General features: G+C 41.0%; 1 protein-coding gene across 2 annotated transcripts in view; it reads right to left on the reverse strand.

Annotated features, from left to right (window-relative positions):
- The window catches only part of abca7 (ATP-binding cassette, sub-family A (ABC1), member 7), a 30156-nt gene extending 10457 nt beyond the window's left edge, over positions 1 to 19699 (reverse strand). The window contains exons 1-29 of one of the 2 annotated variants that reach the window (XM_069153337.1): positions 19617 to 19699; positions 18222 to 18320; positions 17918 to 18011; positions 16678 to 16819; positions 15443 to 15567; positions 14102 to 14220; positions 13195 to 13392; positions 12990 to 13082; positions 12451 to 12688; positions 11999 to 12138; positions 11729 to 11845; positions 11446 to 11643; positions 10979 to 11184; positions 10461 to 10637; positions 9384 to 9606; positions 9005 to 9226; positions 8626 to 8830; positions 7970 to 8083; positions 7223 to 7394; positions 6773 to 6904; positions 5550 to 5689; positions 5310 to 5447; positions 4647 to 4891; positions 4347 to 4404; positions 4020 to 4222; positions 1248 to 1377; positions 1109 to 1132; positions 426 to 571; positions 74 to 198 (exon numbers count right to left, since the gene is read on the reverse strand). In XM_069153337.1, the coding sequence (XP_069009438.1) occupies positions 74 to 198; positions 426 to 571; positions 1109 to 1132; positions 1248 to 1377; positions 4020 to 4222; positions 4347 to 4404; positions 4647 to 4891; positions 5310 to 5447; positions 5550 to 5689; positions 6773 to 6904; positions 7223 to 7394; positions 7970 to 8083; positions 8626 to 8830; positions 9005 to 9226; positions 9384 to 9606; positions 10461 to 10637; positions 10979 to 11184; positions 11446 to 11643; positions 11729 to 11845; positions 11999 to 12138; positions 12451 to 12688; positions 12990 to 13082; positions 13195 to 13392; positions 14102 to 14220; positions 15443 to 15567; positions 16678 to 16819; positions 17918 to 18011; positions 18222 to 18287 (4190 nt within the window). In that variant the 5' untranslated portion in view covers positions 18288 to 18320; positions 19617 to 19699. The remainder of the gene's footprint in view (positions 1 to 73; positions 199 to 425; positions 572 to 1108; positions 1133 to 1247; positions 1378 to 4019; positions 4223 to 4346; positions 4405 to 4646; positions 4892 to 5309; positions 5448 to 5549; positions 5690 to 6772; positions 6905 to 7222; positions 7395 to 7969; positions 8084 to 8625; positions 8831 to 9004; positions 9227 to 9383; positions 9607 to 10460; positions 10638 to 10978; positions 11185 to 11445; positions 11644 to 11728; positions 11846 to 11998; positions 12139 to 12450; positions 12689 to 12989; positions 13083 to 13194; positions 13393 to 14101; positions 14221 to 15442; positions 15568 to 16677; positions 16820 to 17917; positions 18012 to 18221; positions 18321 to 19616) is intronic. The other variant, XM_069153338.1, reaches the window with a different exon arrangement.
- Positions 19700 to 20060: the final 361 nt, after the last annotated feature.

Below are 20060 nucleotides of genomic sequence, written 5' to 3' on the forward strand. Positions count from 1 at the left end.
AGATCAGACTAATTCACAACAGAGGAAACAGTGCAGACTAAGGTAATTGGAGAGTGTTTGGGTGCAGTCCTACCTGAAGAAGGTGTACTGCTCTCCGTACATCCAGGGCTGCAACTGCAGATTGGGGTACTTCCCGAATGGAGGAACAATAAGGCTGAAGAGCAGGGCGACCAGCACGAACACAGCAGGCAGAACAATCTGAAGCACAAATCACTGTCACTTCACAGGATCAACTTGAAGAGAAGATTCAACTCTTATTGTCTGTGTCTAATGACATATAGATACACTTTTCTACAGAAAAATAAACTACAAAAACTTGAGGAGTCCACGAGCAAAACATTTTCAGTTGACAAAATCAACTGATTAAACTGGGTGGACATTATGGGAACCATAATCCTCTGCTGGCAGATGGTCTTTGGACGCACCTGAGCGAAGAACCCCCTGCGGCTCCTCCGAGCGTAGAGCCAGCGTTTGATGAAGAGAGCTCTCAGCTGCTGCCACGTCAGCCACCAGCCGGTCAGAGGAACCCCACCTCGACCGTCTCCACTCAGCAGGTCTGTCTCCTGAGGTTCTGCAGGCCCGATAAACACAGTGTGAGAACTTACACCGATATAGTTGGCATGGAGCGAGACATGACATGGACACCTTTGATATGATGGAGATTCCTCTCAGATCACAACCACAGAAAACTACAGTAGAAACGTGACATAACAGCTGACCGACACATTGTTATGGATTTTACAATTTGCCTATTTATCAACTTTTGCATTTAATTATTTAACCTACTGCTAGTGAATAGCTGTGGTGTGTGGTGCCTCAATCTAGCCTAAACAGCTACTGACATTTAAATATCTAATTTCAGTGGAGTGTTTATGCCTTATGGATTTTCAGTCTTTAGATTTAAGAGAGAAACCCTGAATGCATGTAAAATTTGGAATTCAAATTTCTGTGTTAAGTTTCTATTAACCCATAATTCTTTGAGAGTCAAAACTAGGAAGTACAAGAACATACATTTTACAAGTATTGTGAATTTAATCTTGGGGAGAAATAAAAACACGTATTCTTTCTGTCTAATGATTATTTTCAGCAGGTGGTGAGCTGAAGGTACCTTGTTTACGAAGCCTTTTCCCTCCTGGCAGCATTATGGAAACAAACAGTCACAATGGGACATGAAACAAGAGACGAGCTGTACATGATGAGCGGTATCCACACAAAGCTACAGTATGCGTCTGAGTGTGTGTGCACACCTGTCTCTGGTTCTTCAGCAGGTTGCCCCTCAGCTCTCTGCCCTGAAGGCTGCGGCTGGTTGTTAGGAGGTTCAGCCTGCAGCTCTGGTTCAGCGTCCACACCAGTTTCCTCTGCTACCCGCAGAAAGATCTGGAAAGGAACAGGATGGTCAGGGTGAAAGAATTAATTCCTCTTTACGAACACAATAAGGTACTTTTTGAAGGAGTGTGAAAAGAAAAATTCACTTCCTGACAATGAAGAATTATATTTGGGTAAATCTACACGGCCTCACTTAAAAGAGACATGATACTTTCTCTGTTGCAGGCCCAAGACGGAGACATTTCCAATAAAACTGTCAACTAATGCAGCTTCCTGTTCAAACTGAGGCACCGTCTCGTCCTGCAGACAGCAGGTGGCAGCGAAGAAGTCATCCTGTGGCTTTACTCAGAGGTCAAAAGAGCACAGAGTGTGTGGCTAATTCCCACAGAGCAAATCTATCAGGTCTGAAAAGTCTGCTATCAGTGCTAATCTGATGCTAATGCTAAGCCCATTATGAGCGTAGCTGCTCCACAAATACCCAGCCTTCCTGAAAAGACCTGCTAAATCTACTGGGAATCACAGCGATGACTAATGCCTCACACACACACACCCACACACACCCACACACCCTTCACTCACACTTCATTCACTATTTTACTATAAAACGTACACTGAATATTTTAATCTACTGAGTAGTAAATTCAGATTTTAGACACTTAATGTTAGCAGAGAGTTGCGCATGCTTTTGGACATGACATGGATATTTACATAGTCAGAATTCAAGCACTCAAATAAACTAGCTGACAATAAATTTGGTGCACAGTATGATAAATAGGTAGTATTTCACAGATTTTTTTTTTCTTACAGCTGTGTTAGGATTGTTGATTTACAATTTTTTAATTAAATTTTTTGCTATCAGTCTACTGCTAACCAAGCTGGCCTTTACAAGCTGCCAGATAGTATTGTTAAATTTGATGTATTTGATCAAATATCCTTTTCACATCTTCAAAATTGCTTCCAGTAAAAACTCAGAAGGATTTCACTTTAACTAGGCATCTATATGTATCTAAATGTACAAGTGAAAGAGGTATTATGCAGATATTATTATATATAAAAACTGACTGACTGAGTCTGGTATCTGTTCTGTAATTAAGGCCCGAGCACCGATGGTGCAAAAGCCCTATTGTTATCCAAGCGATTATTATGATTCTCTGTAAACAACTGCATTTTTGGAGGCTTTATCATATTCAAAAACTCATGAAAGTTGGTACACCCGTCTCTCCCAGCGAAAAATTTGGTGTTTTAGTGGAATCGCGAGTGGGCGTGGCCAAATGGCTCGCTAGCGCCCCCTAAACAGATGTCCCGGCCACTCCATTTACCTACATGCACGAAATTCGGTGGACATGTGTATCACACTTAGACGTACAAAAAAGTTACATTGCACCATTATGTCAACTCAGCAGGAAGTGCGCCATTTTGAATTTAGTCGCCATTTTCGGCGATTCGCACGTTGTACTTTAACAAATTCCTTCAGATTTTGTCGCACAGACTTGAAATTGAGTCTGTGCCCTCTTAACATGTTTGGAATTAAAAGTTATCATAAGAATGATGGCGTGGCGTGGCGTGGCGGCCAAAAAGTGACCCAAAAGTCATGCAAAAAATGACCGGCATTTTCAAAGTCAAAAATGAATTATGATTTTTTTTAAGTCATGACAAAGGGGGGATTGAACCCCAAACCTTCTGGTAGTAGTGCTAACTACTGCACCACCAATCTTCCCAGGAATTAGACAACATTGTGACAAATCTTTGGCTCACTGCAACCTAAAACTCCACCTTACACAAATATTCATTCAAATGCGACCAAAATTGCCACAGACATTCTTTGGATAGTAGATATACATGTTTTCAAGGGGGTATGCAGTGATATTAAATATATTCCTGTAATGTGTAGTGTATGCAAAACTTTTTAAATTTTTCCAAACGTTTCAACTTCCAAAGGTCAACAACAATACAAAACTAAATAAAAAATACAAGTCCAAAAATGACTTTTCTTTTTCATATTTCGGACATGATAGAGTATGACACAGTGGTGTTAGAGCAGTTACCTCACAGTGAGAAGTAACTTGAGGCATGCATGTCAGTTCAGAAAAAGGTCATACTCCAAAAAGTCATGAAAAGTCATCCAAAATATCCAAAGTATGTTGTCCAAAATATTCAAAGAAAAGTCATAGCATGTCGTCCAAAAAGTGACCCAAAATTCATTTTAGTATAGAGTATAGAGTATAGAGTATAGAGTATAGACTATATTGTATAGAGCATATAGTATAGAGTATAGAGTATAGACTATATTCGTATATAGTATATTGTATATAGCATACAGTATATAGTATAGCCAGGGCGATGCGGCTAAGTTTGATGTTTCGCCGTGACATAGGAAGTTGATGTTTAATGTCAAACGATGCTCCAAGCCTCATGAAACTTGTGTCAGGCACCAACTTTCACGAGTTTTTGAAGCTGTTAAAGCTGCTAAAAAAAGCCTTTTTTTAAAAAGAAGAATATGGAACAAGATCGAGAAAAAAAATAAAACTGCAAGTGGGAATATCCTGACCCTCGCATGCTGCACGTCGGGGAGCCAGCGGCCCCGACCCACTGGATCCCCGACGTGAAGCTGCGAGGGCCCGCATATCACTGCTTGCAGTTATAATTTTATACTTCTTTCCGTCTTGTGACATGTAAATGTGGCTGTATCCCACCTCCTCTAGTGTGCTGTCTGACAGCCCATAGCTGCTGATGCCCAGCTCCGCCAGTCTCTGATCCAGTGCATTCAGGAAAACCCCCAGGCTGCTGTCCTTGGCGGCCGTCTGCGGCAGGTTGATCACCGCCTCGCGCCTCGACTCCTCCACCAGCCTTGCACCCGGGATGTGGTGCTGCACCAGGGAGAGCAAAGCCGCCAGGTCTACCATGGAGATGAGGAGGAGTCCGACATTAAACTGGATCTTGTAGAAAATGTGAATACTAACTCTTTATTAACACTGAACCACTTGAGCTCAGTCGAGGTCTTACAGAAGTTAAACACTCACATGAGTTGCTCTCCTCACTTCCCAGCCCGGTATCTTCACTCAGCGATGACTCACTGTCCTGAAGAACAAAGCAGAGATCACCACGTTTTTATGATTTATGCATAAAAATCGATCTTGTCAACATGTAAAAGTACTTTGTTTCACTCCTGCATGGTTCTTAATATCGAACAAGTTGATGTAAAACAACAACAACAACAACTCAACTGACAATTTGTTGCTGTCCTCTAAAGTAAACATATTTGAAGCTGAACATTGCTCCGTGTTAAATTTTGTACTGAAACTGCGAAAACAAAAGCAAACCTTGGGAAAAGGAGGCAGCTTGTTGGTGCTGGTGCTGGTACTGGTGCAGATACTATAACCACTGGGGGTGTGGATGTCCAAACCTTCCCTCTTCACCACAGTGAGGTAGTATCCGGATCCCAGCCGGGACTTCAGGAAGAGTGGTGAGCCGCAGCAGCACAGCCTCCCCTGGGAGATGATGGCGATCCGGTCACCTAGCAACTCCGCCTCATCCATGTAGTGTGTTGACAAGATGATGGTCCGGTCTGATGGAGAGAGATGGCACATGCACACAAAAACAAACTTAGTAACCACTTTTTATCTTGTCCTTTGGATATTTTTTTGCTCTCATGTTTGTCTTTTTTTTTTTCAGGTCGAATTGGAGTTCTTTTCTACCAGTCTTTAAATAAGATGCAACATTTCTAAAAAGAAAAGCATACCCAGGTTTTGCAGCGATGCAGAACAGGGAAACTCTTATCTAATTTTGACATATTTCAATGCAAGTAAAGATAATAAAAGGTTGACACCCCAAAACCGTGTTGTTGGTTTGTCTATCCAAGCTGACATGCCTTTCAATTGGAGCACCTATTGTAGCTGGTGGTTATTTGGCTTGTGGCCCTTTAAAATGTGCTTTCTTCTAATGCCCCCCATTCAGAAAACACAAGATCCATGAGTCCACGGGACCTTTGCGGTATTTGAGCAGCAGGTCCCAGATCCCTCTGCGGGAGTAGGGGTCAACGCCAGCTGTAGGTTCATCCAGGACGACCACCTTGGAGCCTCCAACAAACGCTATCGCCACAGAAAGCTTCCTCTGCATGCCACCTGACAGACAGATGGAGGGAAGGTTTCAAATTTACAAAAAACAAACCTGGTCCCTTCACCTGCATACTGTTTCACACACTGAAGTTAAACTAGTGACTTTACCGGAGAGGTTTTTGGTCTGTTCATGTCGTTTGTGCAGGAGGCCGACGTCCTCCAGCAAAGTGTCGAGCTCAGCCCTCACCTCTTCTCCAGACAAACCCTTCAGACTTCCATAAAACCACACATGCTCCTCCACTGTTAGTCTGAGTGAGAGAAATGAAAGGCGCAGAGAGAAAATATGAAAATCTGTCAAATTAATCTATTCCTTCAAATACAGTCACGTCAGGGAGCATTTAGTCTACTTTATGAACACTCTAGGGTGTTGTAAATTTAATTTCAAATAAATAAAGTTGACATTTTCCCCATCAATCAACAGTTAATAACCCACAATGACAAAGTGGAAACATGTTTTTGCAAATTTTGCAAATTTCTTCAAAATCAATAAAGGAAAATCGCTCATTTACAAAAGTAATCAGACCCTTAATTGAGTACTCTTAGAAGCTCCTTTGGCAGCAGTAAAGCTCCTAGTCTTCTTAGTTAAGTCTACACAAGCTTTGCACACCTGGATTTGGTCAGTTTATCTCATTCTTGGTGTCAGATCCTCTCAAGCTGCATAACACGTCAAATTGGATGGAAGCATCAGGTCTTCTGCAAGTCTGTCCACAGATGCTCAAGGGGTTTAAGTCTTCTTTAGCTGGGCCACGCAGGGACAGTCAGACTTGTCCTAAAGCCACTCCAGTGTTGTCTTGCTATCAGGCATTGTTGTGCTGGAAGGTGAACCGTCACCCCAGTCTCAGGTCTCTTAGTTTCTGTCCTGACATGCGGAGTGAATTGGGCGATCCAATTTATATACACAGGTGTGTGTGTGTTTTCAAACCTGACACACAATTTGGAGCCACAGCAAAGGGTCTGAATACTTTTGGAAATTAAAATCTTCGATTCTTAAAATTTCTAAAAACATGTTTTGACTTTGTCAGTATAGGTTAAATATAGATTGATGGGGGGGGAAACATTTTTTTTTTTTATTCAGTTAAAATAAAATAAAGTGTGCAAAAAATTCATGTGCTGTAAATCTGTGTATTTTCAGGTTAGCATCAGTTAAAAGCAGATAATCTAGATGTTTATTTGTAATACCAAGACTTGTGTGCCAAATTTCAATACATGATCGATGACATCTTAAGTGTGAACCACAGTGGATACACAATTAAAGCCATCAAATGAAACCAGAGTAAGTCAAGTACAACGTGCCATCACAGCTTGTTGGCAGAGATTTTGATGAGCCTTACATGTCAAACAGGACATTGTGCTGCGGACAAACTCCCAGCGTCCTTCTGATGATGTCCATGTCATTGCGGATGTCCATCCCCTTGATGTACACGGTCCCAGAGGTGGGTGGGAACAGGCCCGTCAGGACAGATCTGACAAACATCAGATACATTCAAAGAAAGGATTTGTTGAATTTACCAATTATTGGAATTGTATTATTATTTATCAATCTCCTGTTACATTGTAACTGAAGGAGTGCTGATACTGGCTTACTGCGATCCACCAACATAACAGTAAATAAAGCTACAAAATGTGTGTGATCCCACTAACAGTGACCGTTATTTAACACGAGAAGTCTTACTCAACCACTCAGATTACTTCTACATTTTATCTTGTCTGTAAACATCAACCTGCCCTGAAACAAATAATGGCAGAAGACAACAGTGCTGATTTCATCTTTAAGCTCTTACATGGTGGTGGTTTTGCCGGCTCCGTTGTGGCCGAGGAAAGACGTGATCTGTCCCTCGTAGAACTTCATGTTGAGGTGGTTGACGGCGAGTTTCGCTCCCTTCTTGTAGATTTTCACCAGATTTCTAATGCTCACGCCCAGCGGCACATTAGTGGGTTCAGGTTCAATGTGATCTGATTGCAGACATAATGACCAATATCATTATGCTCTAAAATGATCAGTTATCATTAATAAAAGGTAGTAAGTCAGCAGAAATGCTCACAATTTCAATTCTTCAAATAAATGCAAGACAAAAACTCCAAAATGAAAGGGATTTTGGGTAACAGGAATCAGACCCCCGAGTAAACAGAACGAAGTGAAGTCTAGACAGACACTCAAACTGAACTTTGGCTTCCTTGTTTTTTAAAAAAATCTTGTAATTAATCATCATAAAGTCTCATCTTGTTAACTTTATTTGTAGTTAATGGTTTTAAGATTAAAACCTGCCAGTACGGTCTTTCGACTAGCATAAAGAGAAGACTTGAAGTCGGTGGGCAGCCTTCAACCCTAAATTAAAATCTGTTCCTGGGCCGGATGACATATTACTCAAATTCAGTCCAATAAACAAGCTACTTCTCAGTCATGTGACTTATATTTACAAACTGTAGTTATGATTTTCCCTTTAGAAGACTGTAACAGAAAAGAGTAACTCAGAGGAGAAACAGAAACATCTGCAGATGTGCAGCAGATGTGCAGCAGCTTCACGTACCTTCAGCTTCCTCTCTCGGTGCAGGTGGGATCGGCATGCCCACCTCAAGAGGAACTCCACCCCAGTAGTTGCTCTGAAAGATGAAGTGCCAGGGCCTGGGGATCCCATACTCACCTGGTGTAAAAAAACACAGACATATGCAAACATTCAACTAAAGGAAAATGTTGGTATTTAAAAAATTTTTTAACTGCCTGTTAGGCTGTTTTTAGCAAAGCACTAAAATCTGCGTCACTGAGATACCAGTGGTGATTATAATGTTCTGTAACCTACAAAATGTTTCTTTACACGGCTGGAAATTCTCAGAACATTAGCAAAAAAGAAATGGAAAAACAACAAACTCAAACATTAAATGAGGTCTAGGACTGACTAAGGTAAAATACAAAACATCAAAATCTTTTTTCACGACATAAAATCCAAAGGTTCAAGTTGTAACTTTCAAATTTTAATAAACTTTTCTGTCTTAATGAAATAGCTGTCTTTCAACTTGCATCTCTAGTCCTGTGTCTGCAAACTAAAAGCCAAGTCCAACACAAAAAGTGACACATATACTAAAAGGTTGCAGTGTTCTACACAGGACAGCAGACTGTGGTCATCTTGCAGTGTGGCTAGACGCTGCGTCTATATTTAGAGGTCAGATAAAGCTCCGGGTGTCGTACCAGGAAACACTGCTTCGATGTACCAAGCTGCGATGGCGTAGATGAAGGCGTCCACATAAAGCATAATAATGGAGGTACTGAAGCTGTACGAGTCTCCCTCCACAGGGCTGGACTGCAGGTTGGTCCACTGGATGCCCACACCCTGCTCCTCATACTGAGAGAAATACTCACAGCCGAAGCCAAAGGCCACCGGAGAGAGGAAACTCTGAGGGAAACAAACCATTACAATATATGGTGCATTACTGTACTGACATTCATACATTTGGTTTAACTTCAAATTCATGACTCATTTAATGATCTAAAATGGAAAATTACAAGTTAATTTCCGAGAAATGAACTTCCTGAATTGAACTTTTTGACTCTGTAATATTTTACTCACAGCGAAGACTCGGATTGTAGTGTTGAGGCGGTCTCTCCAGGCGACACATAGAACGTAGGGCAGGTAGAGGCCAAAGTAGATGAGCCCTCCACAGGCAGCAGCCAGGTTGGCTTTGGAGAAGAAGGTGCTGATGAGGAAACACTGCATGATCGTGCTGGTGGCAAATGCCACGAGAAAGAAAAAGACAACAGCCGGGTTGCTGTACGGCAAGATGTCACCCCACTGAAGAGAAGGAAGGGGAAGAATAATCAGCGAAGGGGTTGACTACAAGAGACAAATGGTTTAGCTATACTTTGAACATTAACTGCAGTATCACTATGTTTGTAATCTACTGCGTATTCATCCCCTATGTTTTGCGCAGAGCAAGTGGTCGTCTTGCCTTGAGCAGGGCAATGAGAAGCACTGCGGAGAACAGGAAAGGAACCAAGCTGCTGATGAACCAGCTCAGCCACAGTGTTCCCGTTCCGAGACCCATAATCCTCATGGTTTCCTTGAGCCTCGCCTCCTTCTCATACACCACACCTTTGATGATCATGGCCACCGAGTAGATCCAGGCCAGAGTCATGAAGAGCGGCAGGGAGCGGTTCAGCACTCGAAGGAAACTGTGTGGAAGATAAACAGAAATTCAATTTATGTGTTCAGGCAAAATAATCAAGCAGTGGTGGGTGACAGGAGCAGATAATAAACACGAATCTAACAGGTTCTTAATCTGTTTGATCTGTGATGTTCCCACAACCCTGCCAGGTGAACTCAAGTTCATTTGTCATGTTCCAAACATCTTCATTCAAACTGATTTTAAACAGTGTATAATTTAACAGAGTTCATTATACAGAAGATGATACTGTATTATTACAGTTGTCCATGTTTAAGCTTGGTTTCCTTTATTCAGTATGTTTGTTTTACAGATATACTACTACTATGTGTGTGTACTAGAGGCTGGACGCGTTAACACTTTTTAATACCTGGATCTATTTCACAAACTCAACAGCAGCAGGTTGATCACACTGGTTGTAACACACTGTTGCGGGTTAACTGGTCTTTCATTGGTTGCTGAGGCAATAAATCTACCAATGATCAGCCCTTACAGCAAGTTATAATCCTGTATGAATGTTTATTTTCCTCCTACATGGATGGATAATATGTGTATGTATGATATATGTTTTTTTTTATATCAAATTATAACTTTGAGCTTTTTTATTTAGCTGAACTAATTCAAAATCTTTCCATCTACCTCCTGAGGACTGCAGAGGGTAAAAGTACAACTGCATGCCCAGCTTTTCATCATTTTGATAGTGACTCATTGCTTCCCCTCAAGGACCCCAGAATGAGTTCAGAAAACCACAGAAACAAATCCGAGAGGTGAAACAGAGGTCTCTCACTTCTGTTCAGATCCAGAGTGACTCACTTGCCTCATCTACACCTGGCACACACAAGCTGTTCGATACATGTCACTCACACATCGTCCACATAACAGGGGTAGGGCATCTGCTGGATGTAGATGCCGGTAGTCTGCTGCACTCCAGTGAGCACGCGGCTCACAGCTCTCTCCACCAGGTCCTGCACGTAGACAAAGCCGCCCCAAATGTAGCGCATGTCGCTGAACGGGTCAGCAGCTGGACCAGGATCCCAAAACCTGAAAAAAAACAACAACATACAGTTAAAACTAAATAAATATGCAAATTGTCTTCCTAGATTAAATGTTGGAGAAAAACAATCTCTGTGCTGCTGAGTAAAAATTGGGCGAAAAAAAAAAAGACATTTATTGAATTTTATAAACCCAAGAGCAGTGTATAATCAAAACAGAGGGTCATTCTCTCAACAGAAATGAAACATGATAATGTAAAAGAAATGACACGACCCAAAGAAGAATCTATACATACCTAATCCTAAAATATCTTAAAGCCTGAACTTTTTTGCTTCTTCTTGTTTATTTGAGATGTGTAAAAAGCAAGACGACTGGATAATCCTCAGTACCTGTCCTTCATCTTGTTGGTTCGGGTCACATCATCAATGTCCATTCGGATCTTGTAGGTGACGTGGGGGGGCAGCTCAGGTGAGGACGTGTTGGGCAGCAGGAAAACCACACCGGCCCAGAACTGCCTGTCCTCCAGCAGCTCCAGAGCTCTGTCAATCAGCTGACCTTCAGACTCCAGCCCCTCCAGTTTGTTCAGGGAGAAACACTGCAGGCAGTGTGTGAAGCATATGAATGGTAAATGACAAGGAAGAACAACAATAAATCATGAAACTGTAACAGTAAAAGCACAGATTCACTGATTATATTTTCCACATGGGTGTTTGTTGAAAGCAAAAACTTGAAAGTATTCGAGTTATTTTCATAAAAATAATTAATTGTTGCACTTATTCCAACTAAAAGGCTGAAATTTCTAACTTTACGTATGTTTTCATTAAAAAAAAAATTAACAAGAACAAAAGAGGAGGACCTCTGTGATTTCTGCAAGAGTAGTGATGGTGTGGCTGAAGTCGTTGTAGACGTCCAGCCAGGTATGTGGCGCTCCAGGATTTCTTGGGGTGTTTGGTGACGGGGTGGACAGGAAACGAGCGATCCGTGAGGCGGTCCAGGGTGTGTTTCCCAATTGCAGATTGACCAGTACTGCAATCTCAGGACGCCTCAACAAATCCTGTTTCACACACATACACACACAGACATTGTACCGGAAATTTTTCAAACATCAAATGTGTGCGAAAGCAGCCGGTGAGTCACACCTGCAGCAGCTGAATTTCCACACTGCTCTCCATGTAGTTCTTGATTCGTGGTCCCACCTCCATCCACGCTTCATTCAGCTCCTGCAGGATCTGCAGGTCTTCAAAAGTCTTGTTCACCTTCACACGCAAACAACTTCAAGTCAACTTAAACAGACAAGTCTTACAAGTACAACAGCAGACAAAGGTGAAATTATTTGTGTGATTACATCTTTACTTCAAAAAACAGGTCGAGTGACAATGCTCAGAGAGCGTTTGCTGGTTTTTTTGTACCTCTTTCATGACTTGCTGTACTGCAGGAGTGTCTGGTGTGTACAGCAGTTTCCCGATGAACAGAGGTTTGATTCCTCGCCACACAATGCGAGACAGAGGGTTGGACTCCAGACCGTGAATCAAACTTTTACAGAACGGAGCTGCAGGGAGAAAAGAATCAATGAAACAGGACAAATCTAAATCAATACAAACAGCATTAAACAGCAGGAATTAGATTCTTTGTGGCAGATTTTTGGTGTCATTGTAAAGTTTTTGTTTTGTTACTGGGAATTTGCAATATCCAAGCTACCTAAAAAGTAGAAATGACAAAGAGCAGTTGGCAGGTTTTAATTCTAAAGCAAATTACAAACTCATTTATTTACATGTGCATAACTTCACAGCAAAACTACTTGAACCTGTCTGCAAAGATTTCCATTCATATCTCGCATTGAAACATTAACACAAAATCGTACTCGTGTTGTTGTCGCGGTCCAGGTCCACGTCTTCGGTGCCGTTTTTGCCCAAGAAAGACTTGATGTCATTGTCTTCGTACCAGTTGAGCGATGGGATGCGCTCGCCACCGATCTCAGGGTGACCGCACATGACCCTCGAAAAAGCTCTGAAGCTCTCTCTGGGCACAGCCGTGCTATTTTCTGGAGACAGAAGACGAAGAGCTGCACTCATCTCTGCAAAACTGGACAGGGAGGAGAGCTGAGGGGAGACAGAGAAGTGAGAGAAAGAGCAAGCAAACAAGAGAAGCAGTGCAGTCAGTCAGAAAATCAGAAAAAACATTGTGTAAGCACAGACAGAGAACAACACAAAACCAGAGTAACAACAATAGTAAAAGGAAAAATGGATGACGTCTACAAAAATACCAAAAACTTAAAGCTGCATGTTTGGTTGGATTCATTTTGAGTGACCTATTGACAGAAGTGCAAATGTTCAGCATCAAATGATGTCTCATTTGAGTGACGTAGAGACCGAGGAAGACAGAAGTCAGGTGTGTTCTTACATCATCCATGAGGCCAGCCAGCTCCCGGGCAAGTGAGGTCACGGCCTGACTGATGAGCCTCAGGACGCCGGCGTTGGCCATCAGACTGTCTCTCTGATGGGGAGGAGAGACGGACACGTTTACTGATTCTCATCAGATACACAAGCAACTCAAGAGTCACAGAAAACTCTTTTGATTCAGTGAATTTTGGTAAATTGATATCTACCGTTAAGAACTTGGTCAAGTCGAGCTGAGTGAGGAAGAGGCGCTCGACCTCCTGCAGGACGTCAGCCGGTGCGTCACACAGCTCAGTCTGCAGATCAGTCATGGCGGCTTCACCTCCATCCACGATCAGCAGTTGTCCCAGCAAGCTCGCATTGCACACCAAGTCCTTCGGCTGCATCTGCAGTCCAGTCACTAAAGGCTGGAAGGGGCAACATCAGAGGCACACATTTACCTTTAACAGTGTTGGGCTTTGAGATAAATAATACATAACGAAGGAGAATGCTCGTTTCTGACCTGGAATAAAAAAAATTAAGCTCTAAACTCTGTACTACCAGTTCACATTGAAAAGGAAACCTTTGATTTTTTTTTTACAGCAAGACCTGCTTTGAATTATAGCAAGGCATGTTTTCATGACAGCTCAGAAACACGTTGACTACTTTAGTAGTTGTAATCTGGTAAATAGTTTACAGTTGTCAACAAACAATTAGAGGACTTGTTGATGATATCAACCAGGTTTTCAGTCTTGATGATATTTAGTTGCTGTCATTAGTGGACAAACAGTTAACATCGTTGTATAACATTTTCTTAATCCAAATTATTCTCTGCATTTTCATTGCTACTTATTCCTTCTTTTCCATTCACTAAATCTGAATTATTATTTTTTTAACCAAACAAATTAAATCAACAATCGATTGTTTGTCAGGAGCAGTTATGTAACTCAATCTGGCCCCAGCAGGGAGGAGCTGAACAGAGTGTGTGCTGCTTCAATTCATCCTGTTTTGCTACTATTTAAAAACTAAGATGGTTGTTTGTTGCCTCTTATTCACTATAATACATTTTAAATGGTTTTCCATCTTGTACCAGTATTGGTCAAGTTTTATAAACAAGGATTAAAGTCACCACCTGACCTGCAAATTAAGACGAGCCTTCAGCAGCTGGTCCATACTTGCAGGCGACAGGCTGCCATTGGTCAGGAGGAAGGTGGAGAATGTCTCATTGGCTCTCAGGCATTCGCTTACTGGGAGGTCTGCAGTGGAAACACACAGAGTGTCTTAAATTTTGTGGTTTTGAACTGGACATCTGCATAAAACATGATCAGAAAGAGAAACTTTATCTTTCTCTCTTCCCCTGTGAGCTTTAACTAAACTATTAAAAGGTATTTCTCCCTTTTTTCCCATTTTATAAAAGTAATACTTTTTGAACCCCTAGAAAAATTGACTTCAACAAAAATTAAATCTGCTTTAATTAAGAAGAGCTTGGTGTTAAAGTTACAACAACAACAAAAAAAGCCCTGGATAGTAGGTTCTTTATATTATGTTATCAGTGGATTTTCAGTCAGCACATTAATATGGGAAAAATCTGCTTTCACTCACTCGATTGTTTGTCAGGAGCAGTCATGTAACTCAATCTGGCCCCAGCAGGGAGGAGCTGAACAGAGTGCGTGCTGCTTTTACAGCAGCAGTACCACACATTCAGCTGCTCGCTTAACACCTGTTTGAAGCCGTTCATACACATCAGCTACTCTAACCTCTCAGTCCTGCTCAGAGTCTGGGAACAGAAATGGATAAAACAATCTGAATGTGCTTCTAGGTTCTCTTGTTTTAAATGGGCTGCAGCGACCCCATCCTGTTTTACTTCCATTCTTTGAATACATGCTTGTGTTTTTAAAAATAAATCCATAAAAAGAGAAGGTGTGGCCGTTATTTCATGTAGTAATTGAAACATTTAAGCCTACGTTAATGTGTTGCAGAGAATTTCAGCTACATGACAAACTGTGCTGTAATTATTGCTCTAATGTTAAAGGCAAATCATTCCTTATGTTGTTTTCTCTGATTCAAACATTGTTGTCATCTTGACTTCCTGCCCTCTTCCACACAATGACCTTGTTTAAACCACACTAACAATCTCTATTTCTCTCTCTGGAAGAATGCAGGGCTGTATCGGGTTTCTTCATCCACATATTTTACTCTTATACGTGGAAAGTAAACTTAAAAATACAAGTTCACTTTATGGATAAACTCACATCCATTTTCTGTGTGTTTTCCCTGCAACAATGAACAGACTTATTCATTACTCGTAACTTTCTGGAAAATAGTGCCCTCCCATGTTGGAAATTGGACAAAAATTCTCATCTGAAAAAGGTGCCACTCTACAAAGTGTTCCCCCACTGTGTTTTAGTGTTACCGTGTCAGATTGGTGATGTTTTCATTAAGATCAGTGGAAGAAAAGATTCAAACAAGCTGCAGTACTTGGCCAGGCTCCTTGTCTTTCTCCCAGCTTACGAACGCTCCCCATTAGGTCCTGAAAGCCAGAGAAGCTCTGGTTTCCACTGTAGGAGAGAACAGTCTGGGCGTCCACGAAGAAACGAGATAGTCTGGAGGAGAAGGACAACGAGAGCAATCTTTACAAACAAGCTTTTCTTAATTATAGAGTTTTCTGTTCTGACTCATATATCTGAATTTCCCAATAGCATTTGAAAACAGCAAGTAGTCTTCAGCGTCTCATCATCACAATAATGTAACTTTGAAATAAATAAATCCATGAATGAAGGAGTAAAAAAGCCTAGGTGTTAACTGTGTTGGATTTCTTAAGTTTCAAATTATTTTGTAACCCCAATGGCATGAAAAAAACAACAACTGTTGCCTGGAAAGTAAGGAAAAGTCTCTGTCTGTAAAAATAAAACTCCAGACAGACCCTGTGCCTGGTCAAGAAATAGTCCAGCATGCAACCCCCGTAAAACCACCACAAATTACTTTTACCCAACAGGATTTGTGCAAATAATCAAATGAAAAATAATGTGATCATTGATGACCTTAAGAGGTGGTGGTGTACACATTATATTACCTTCAGAAAGAGCTAAACTAACCATTTCTGCTTTTCTCAGTTTCTTTGCTGAGCTGAGCTGCAGCATCATATTTAACATACAAACATAACACTGGTATCAATCTTCTCATTTAATTATTGGTGAGATGGTATTTTCAAGTCAAATTACTCCTTTAAAGACACATGAAGTAATGCAGAGGATGCAAATTGTTGCTCATCAGAACATCCGGCAGCACAGGTACTGTATGGTCGTACTCCAGTTAATGACTTCCTACCCTGAAAAATGATGGCATCATCTTCAAAGGGAACACATTGGTGTGTGTGTGTGTGTGTGTGTGTGTGTGTGTGTGTGTGTGTGTGTGTGTGTGTGTGTGTGTGTGTGTGTGTGTGTCATTAGCCTGCAGATCTCACTGTAAGTCCACCGTATAATCTGTGTTGCAGCACCGCAGTCTGATCTACAGCATCTTTGATGTAATAAACAGACTTACAACAACAAGATTAAATAGCAACAGACTGAAATTTCATCTTAATTTTGATTGCACATTTTTTCTAACAGTTTGTCTGTTTATCAAAATGACTCCTATGTTTTATAAGCAATAATCCTCCTTTAAGCTCTACCGGTCCTGACAGCCGACCAAGTTTTTACCGCCAGTCTACCTACATGGAGTTGTCAAAGTTGCCAGCTTGGCCCGGTGTCTCCCCTGGGGTCGGGCTGTGGAAGCAGGGGTTGTTGATGTTGCAGATGATGCCCTGAATCCAGGGCAAGGTGCCTGCTGAAGGCAAGGCTTTGTTTGGAAAGTGACCTACAAGCAAAGGAAAGAGAAACAAACATAAACAGCCTGAGAGACTGAAAATACTGTGTGAGCGACTGAAATACAATCTATAAGCACTGACTGAACAATAATTATAGCATAACTGAAGATGCCATTATGTGAACAATTATTGTGGGGTTTTTTTTGTACATGCAAAACTGATCTAAAACATTTTGCCATGATGTACAAAATATCTAGAAACACACACAGTAAATACATCTCATCTACAAAACGCAATACTCAAGTGTATCAAAATCTTTTTTTACACCCCTGGCACTGAATAATTAAAGGTCCCATATTGTAAAAATTCTGATTTCCATTTATTTTTATTTTTTATAAAGCAGGTCAAGGTGCTATAAACACTGTGAAAGTGTCAAAACACTCAGTTCATGCGCACAGTCCGTTTTCAGCTACTGTGTCGTTTGGACTTGCGTAAACTTGTGGTGACACAAACTCCTGGTCATGCTGTATGTCCACCCTCAGCAAGACCTACTAACCAAACATTTATGTGGAAGAAAACACAGAGGAATCATTCTGTCACAGAGCTAACGGGCTACCTGTGATTGGCCTGGATGTGTGTCACTCAGAAAAGAGCCAGAGAAGGTCATTGATATCAACGCATCTTAAAAACACAGACACAAAACAGCCTGTTCTTGATAGATCTATCAATAGAAGCTTTAGAGAGGAGATGTAAAACTATATTGGAAATGTTTTTGGTGCAAAAATATTTCTTTTGGACATTGTGACTGTAAATAAAACTGCAAAGAAAATGGGACCTTGAGAAACTTTCTTCTGCAAAGATAAAGTTACCAAATTGCAGCTTTATCGTGAACAGAAAATACAAGGCTGGCCAACACTGTACCATGAAGATTTTTCTTCTGATAACATGTCATGTAATATGACCTCGCACTAATGTAGGACTTCTCAAAGACGGACAAGAACACAGCCAGTTAGGGACGCGAATGTGTGTGCGTGACACAAGAATCACCCTCAGTGAGTTAATCCTCTTTAGCTGGTTGGCAAAAGGCCATTTTACAGACCTGTAAGTGTGTGAGTGTGAAAAGACACACATTGCATAATGCCACTCACATTGGCTCTGTTTGTAAGGAGGGTGTGAATGACGAACAGATATGAGGATGACGAAGAGGAAGAGCGGCCAGAGGAGTTCGATGATCAGCTGGATCTGCACAGGAGGAGAAGACGGGAGGTTTTAACGGTGCATGAGAAAAATGTATGACCTTCATTGACAACTGACTATGGGCTCTGATGTAACACACACACACAAATAAAACTTCACTGTGTTGGTTTCACAGTCTGTGTCTCATATTATATATGTTTCCAGACTAAAAAAAAAAACGATTTTCTTCTGTCTGGGAAGTGAAAATGTGGGCACCTTGTTTCTTCTGCGGTATGTGATGTTCTTCCAGAGCAGGAGGTAGAGCTGTCTGAAAAAACCCATTGTTTCCAGAAGCTACCTGGCCATGATGCGATCCTGGGAAATGCAAAACGCAGTGAGAAAAATACAAATTCAGCACCGCATTCTTGTTGCTAAGTTGTCGAGGACAGGTGTGGGTGCGGTGTCCCCACTTTAGATAAAGCTGGAGATATCTATTGCATTTCCTATTTTGCTGTTTCCTGTCTTGTTCGGACCCTCTATAATGTCAGATGTAGGCAAATAAGAAAAGAAAGGGTCAGAAAATAGTTTGTGTAATCATTCAAAAACAGAAATAAATGTCAAATTTCTTGAAGTTAATGTCTGCTATTCTTTTAGACAGCATTTTTCCTTTTACATTAATGTCTATTTAGCTGTTTTAAAGTGTTATAATTCATTTATTTAAGCATTTGAAACTGCATACTGTTGAGCTTCGTCTGAACAGAAAAAAACCTGATCACGAACTTTTTTTTTTTTTTTTTTTTTTACAGAAATAAGAGAAAGTTATCTACGTGAGACAGATCCAATAGTGTCTTTTTGTGTGTGTTGTGGGTGAAGGTTGTTTTTTTGCCCCTGCTGTGATCTGCTCAAGACAGACAATCCCCTGCTTTATCCTGAAATCCTCCTGATCCACACAGCTTACCTGTTTCACTCTAAGACATTCACATTTGCTCTGCTGGTGCCTCCAGAATATGGCCTCTTGTAGTAAACAGTCTGAGGCTCCAGGGTTTGTTTGCAAATATACCAAAGGATCTGCATTCATATGTGTTGCAGGTATCAGTGAAGGCGTAGGATTTTATTTATTTATTTATTTTTTTAAACCACTGAAGCGTATTAACTTCTGACATTTGAACCTCTTCTCTGTTTTGTTCTCTTAAGTATTTGCATTTCCTGATTCAGAACCCTGCCTGCATCAGGAAATCATTAGCAGGCTATTACTGCAATGTGATATATTTGTCTGTTGACATAGCAAGCTAATGTAATGAAAAAAAAAGAAAAAAAAAGGCAATTAAATAACTTACAGCTTAGGACTGTTTAAATAATAGGAAGGCATTTCAACAATACATTTTGGAAGCAACTTATTCAAACAAATTGCAAAGTAAAAATAATAATACAAATGCTGCTCTTAGCTCCTAACCAACAAGCAAACTGGTCATTTAAGTACCTAATGTAAACAATGATCTCAGTCAATGCTGCATTAATACAGACAACAGTGAAAAATATTCAGATGTAACGTTAGCTTCCTTGTCTTAGCATCTTCACACAGTGATGCTGGCATTGGGCACACGGGCTCATTGTAAAAACAGTAAACAAACGTAATGCTCTACTAAGCCTAAATCGGTTGTTAATGATTACCTGTCTGTGATGAAGGTGAATAAAAACTCCTCTGTCCGTTTCAGACACACCGATGGCCGGGAGCTTGACATTGACTCTCCAACGTTTATGACAGCAAGTGGTAAGCGGAACCCAAGTCCCGCCCACAACCGAATCTGATTGGCCAAAGTACGTTCACGGAGGCGGGGTCGTGAATGCCGGTCAGGAATCTCATTGGTTGGTGTTTATGTTTTGGTGGCTGAAGAGAAGTTGATTGGCCAGGCTTTGACAGTGAACCGTGAGACCCACTGTGCCTTAGGTAAGAAATCTTGTATTCAAGTGGTAATAAAAGAAAACATTATTTATTATTACAAGCTGTGCAGCATTATGTAATATACCTGTAACTAGTTAAAAAAAAAAACCCAGTAGCAATATCAATTACATGATCCAAAAAAACATGCGCCTCAGGTCAGGTTACCTGGCGCC

Source organism: Embiotoca jacksoni, unplaced genomic scaffold (assembly GCF_022577435.1).
Source record: "Embiotoca jacksoni isolate LCO1_2020_lvr unplaced genomic scaffold, fEmbJac1.0.p SCAF_19, whole genome shotgun sequence".
In the NCBI taxonomy this organism is placed as follows: domain Eukaryota; kingdom Metazoa; phylum Chordata; class Actinopteri; family Embiotocidae; genus Embiotoca; species Embiotoca jacksoni.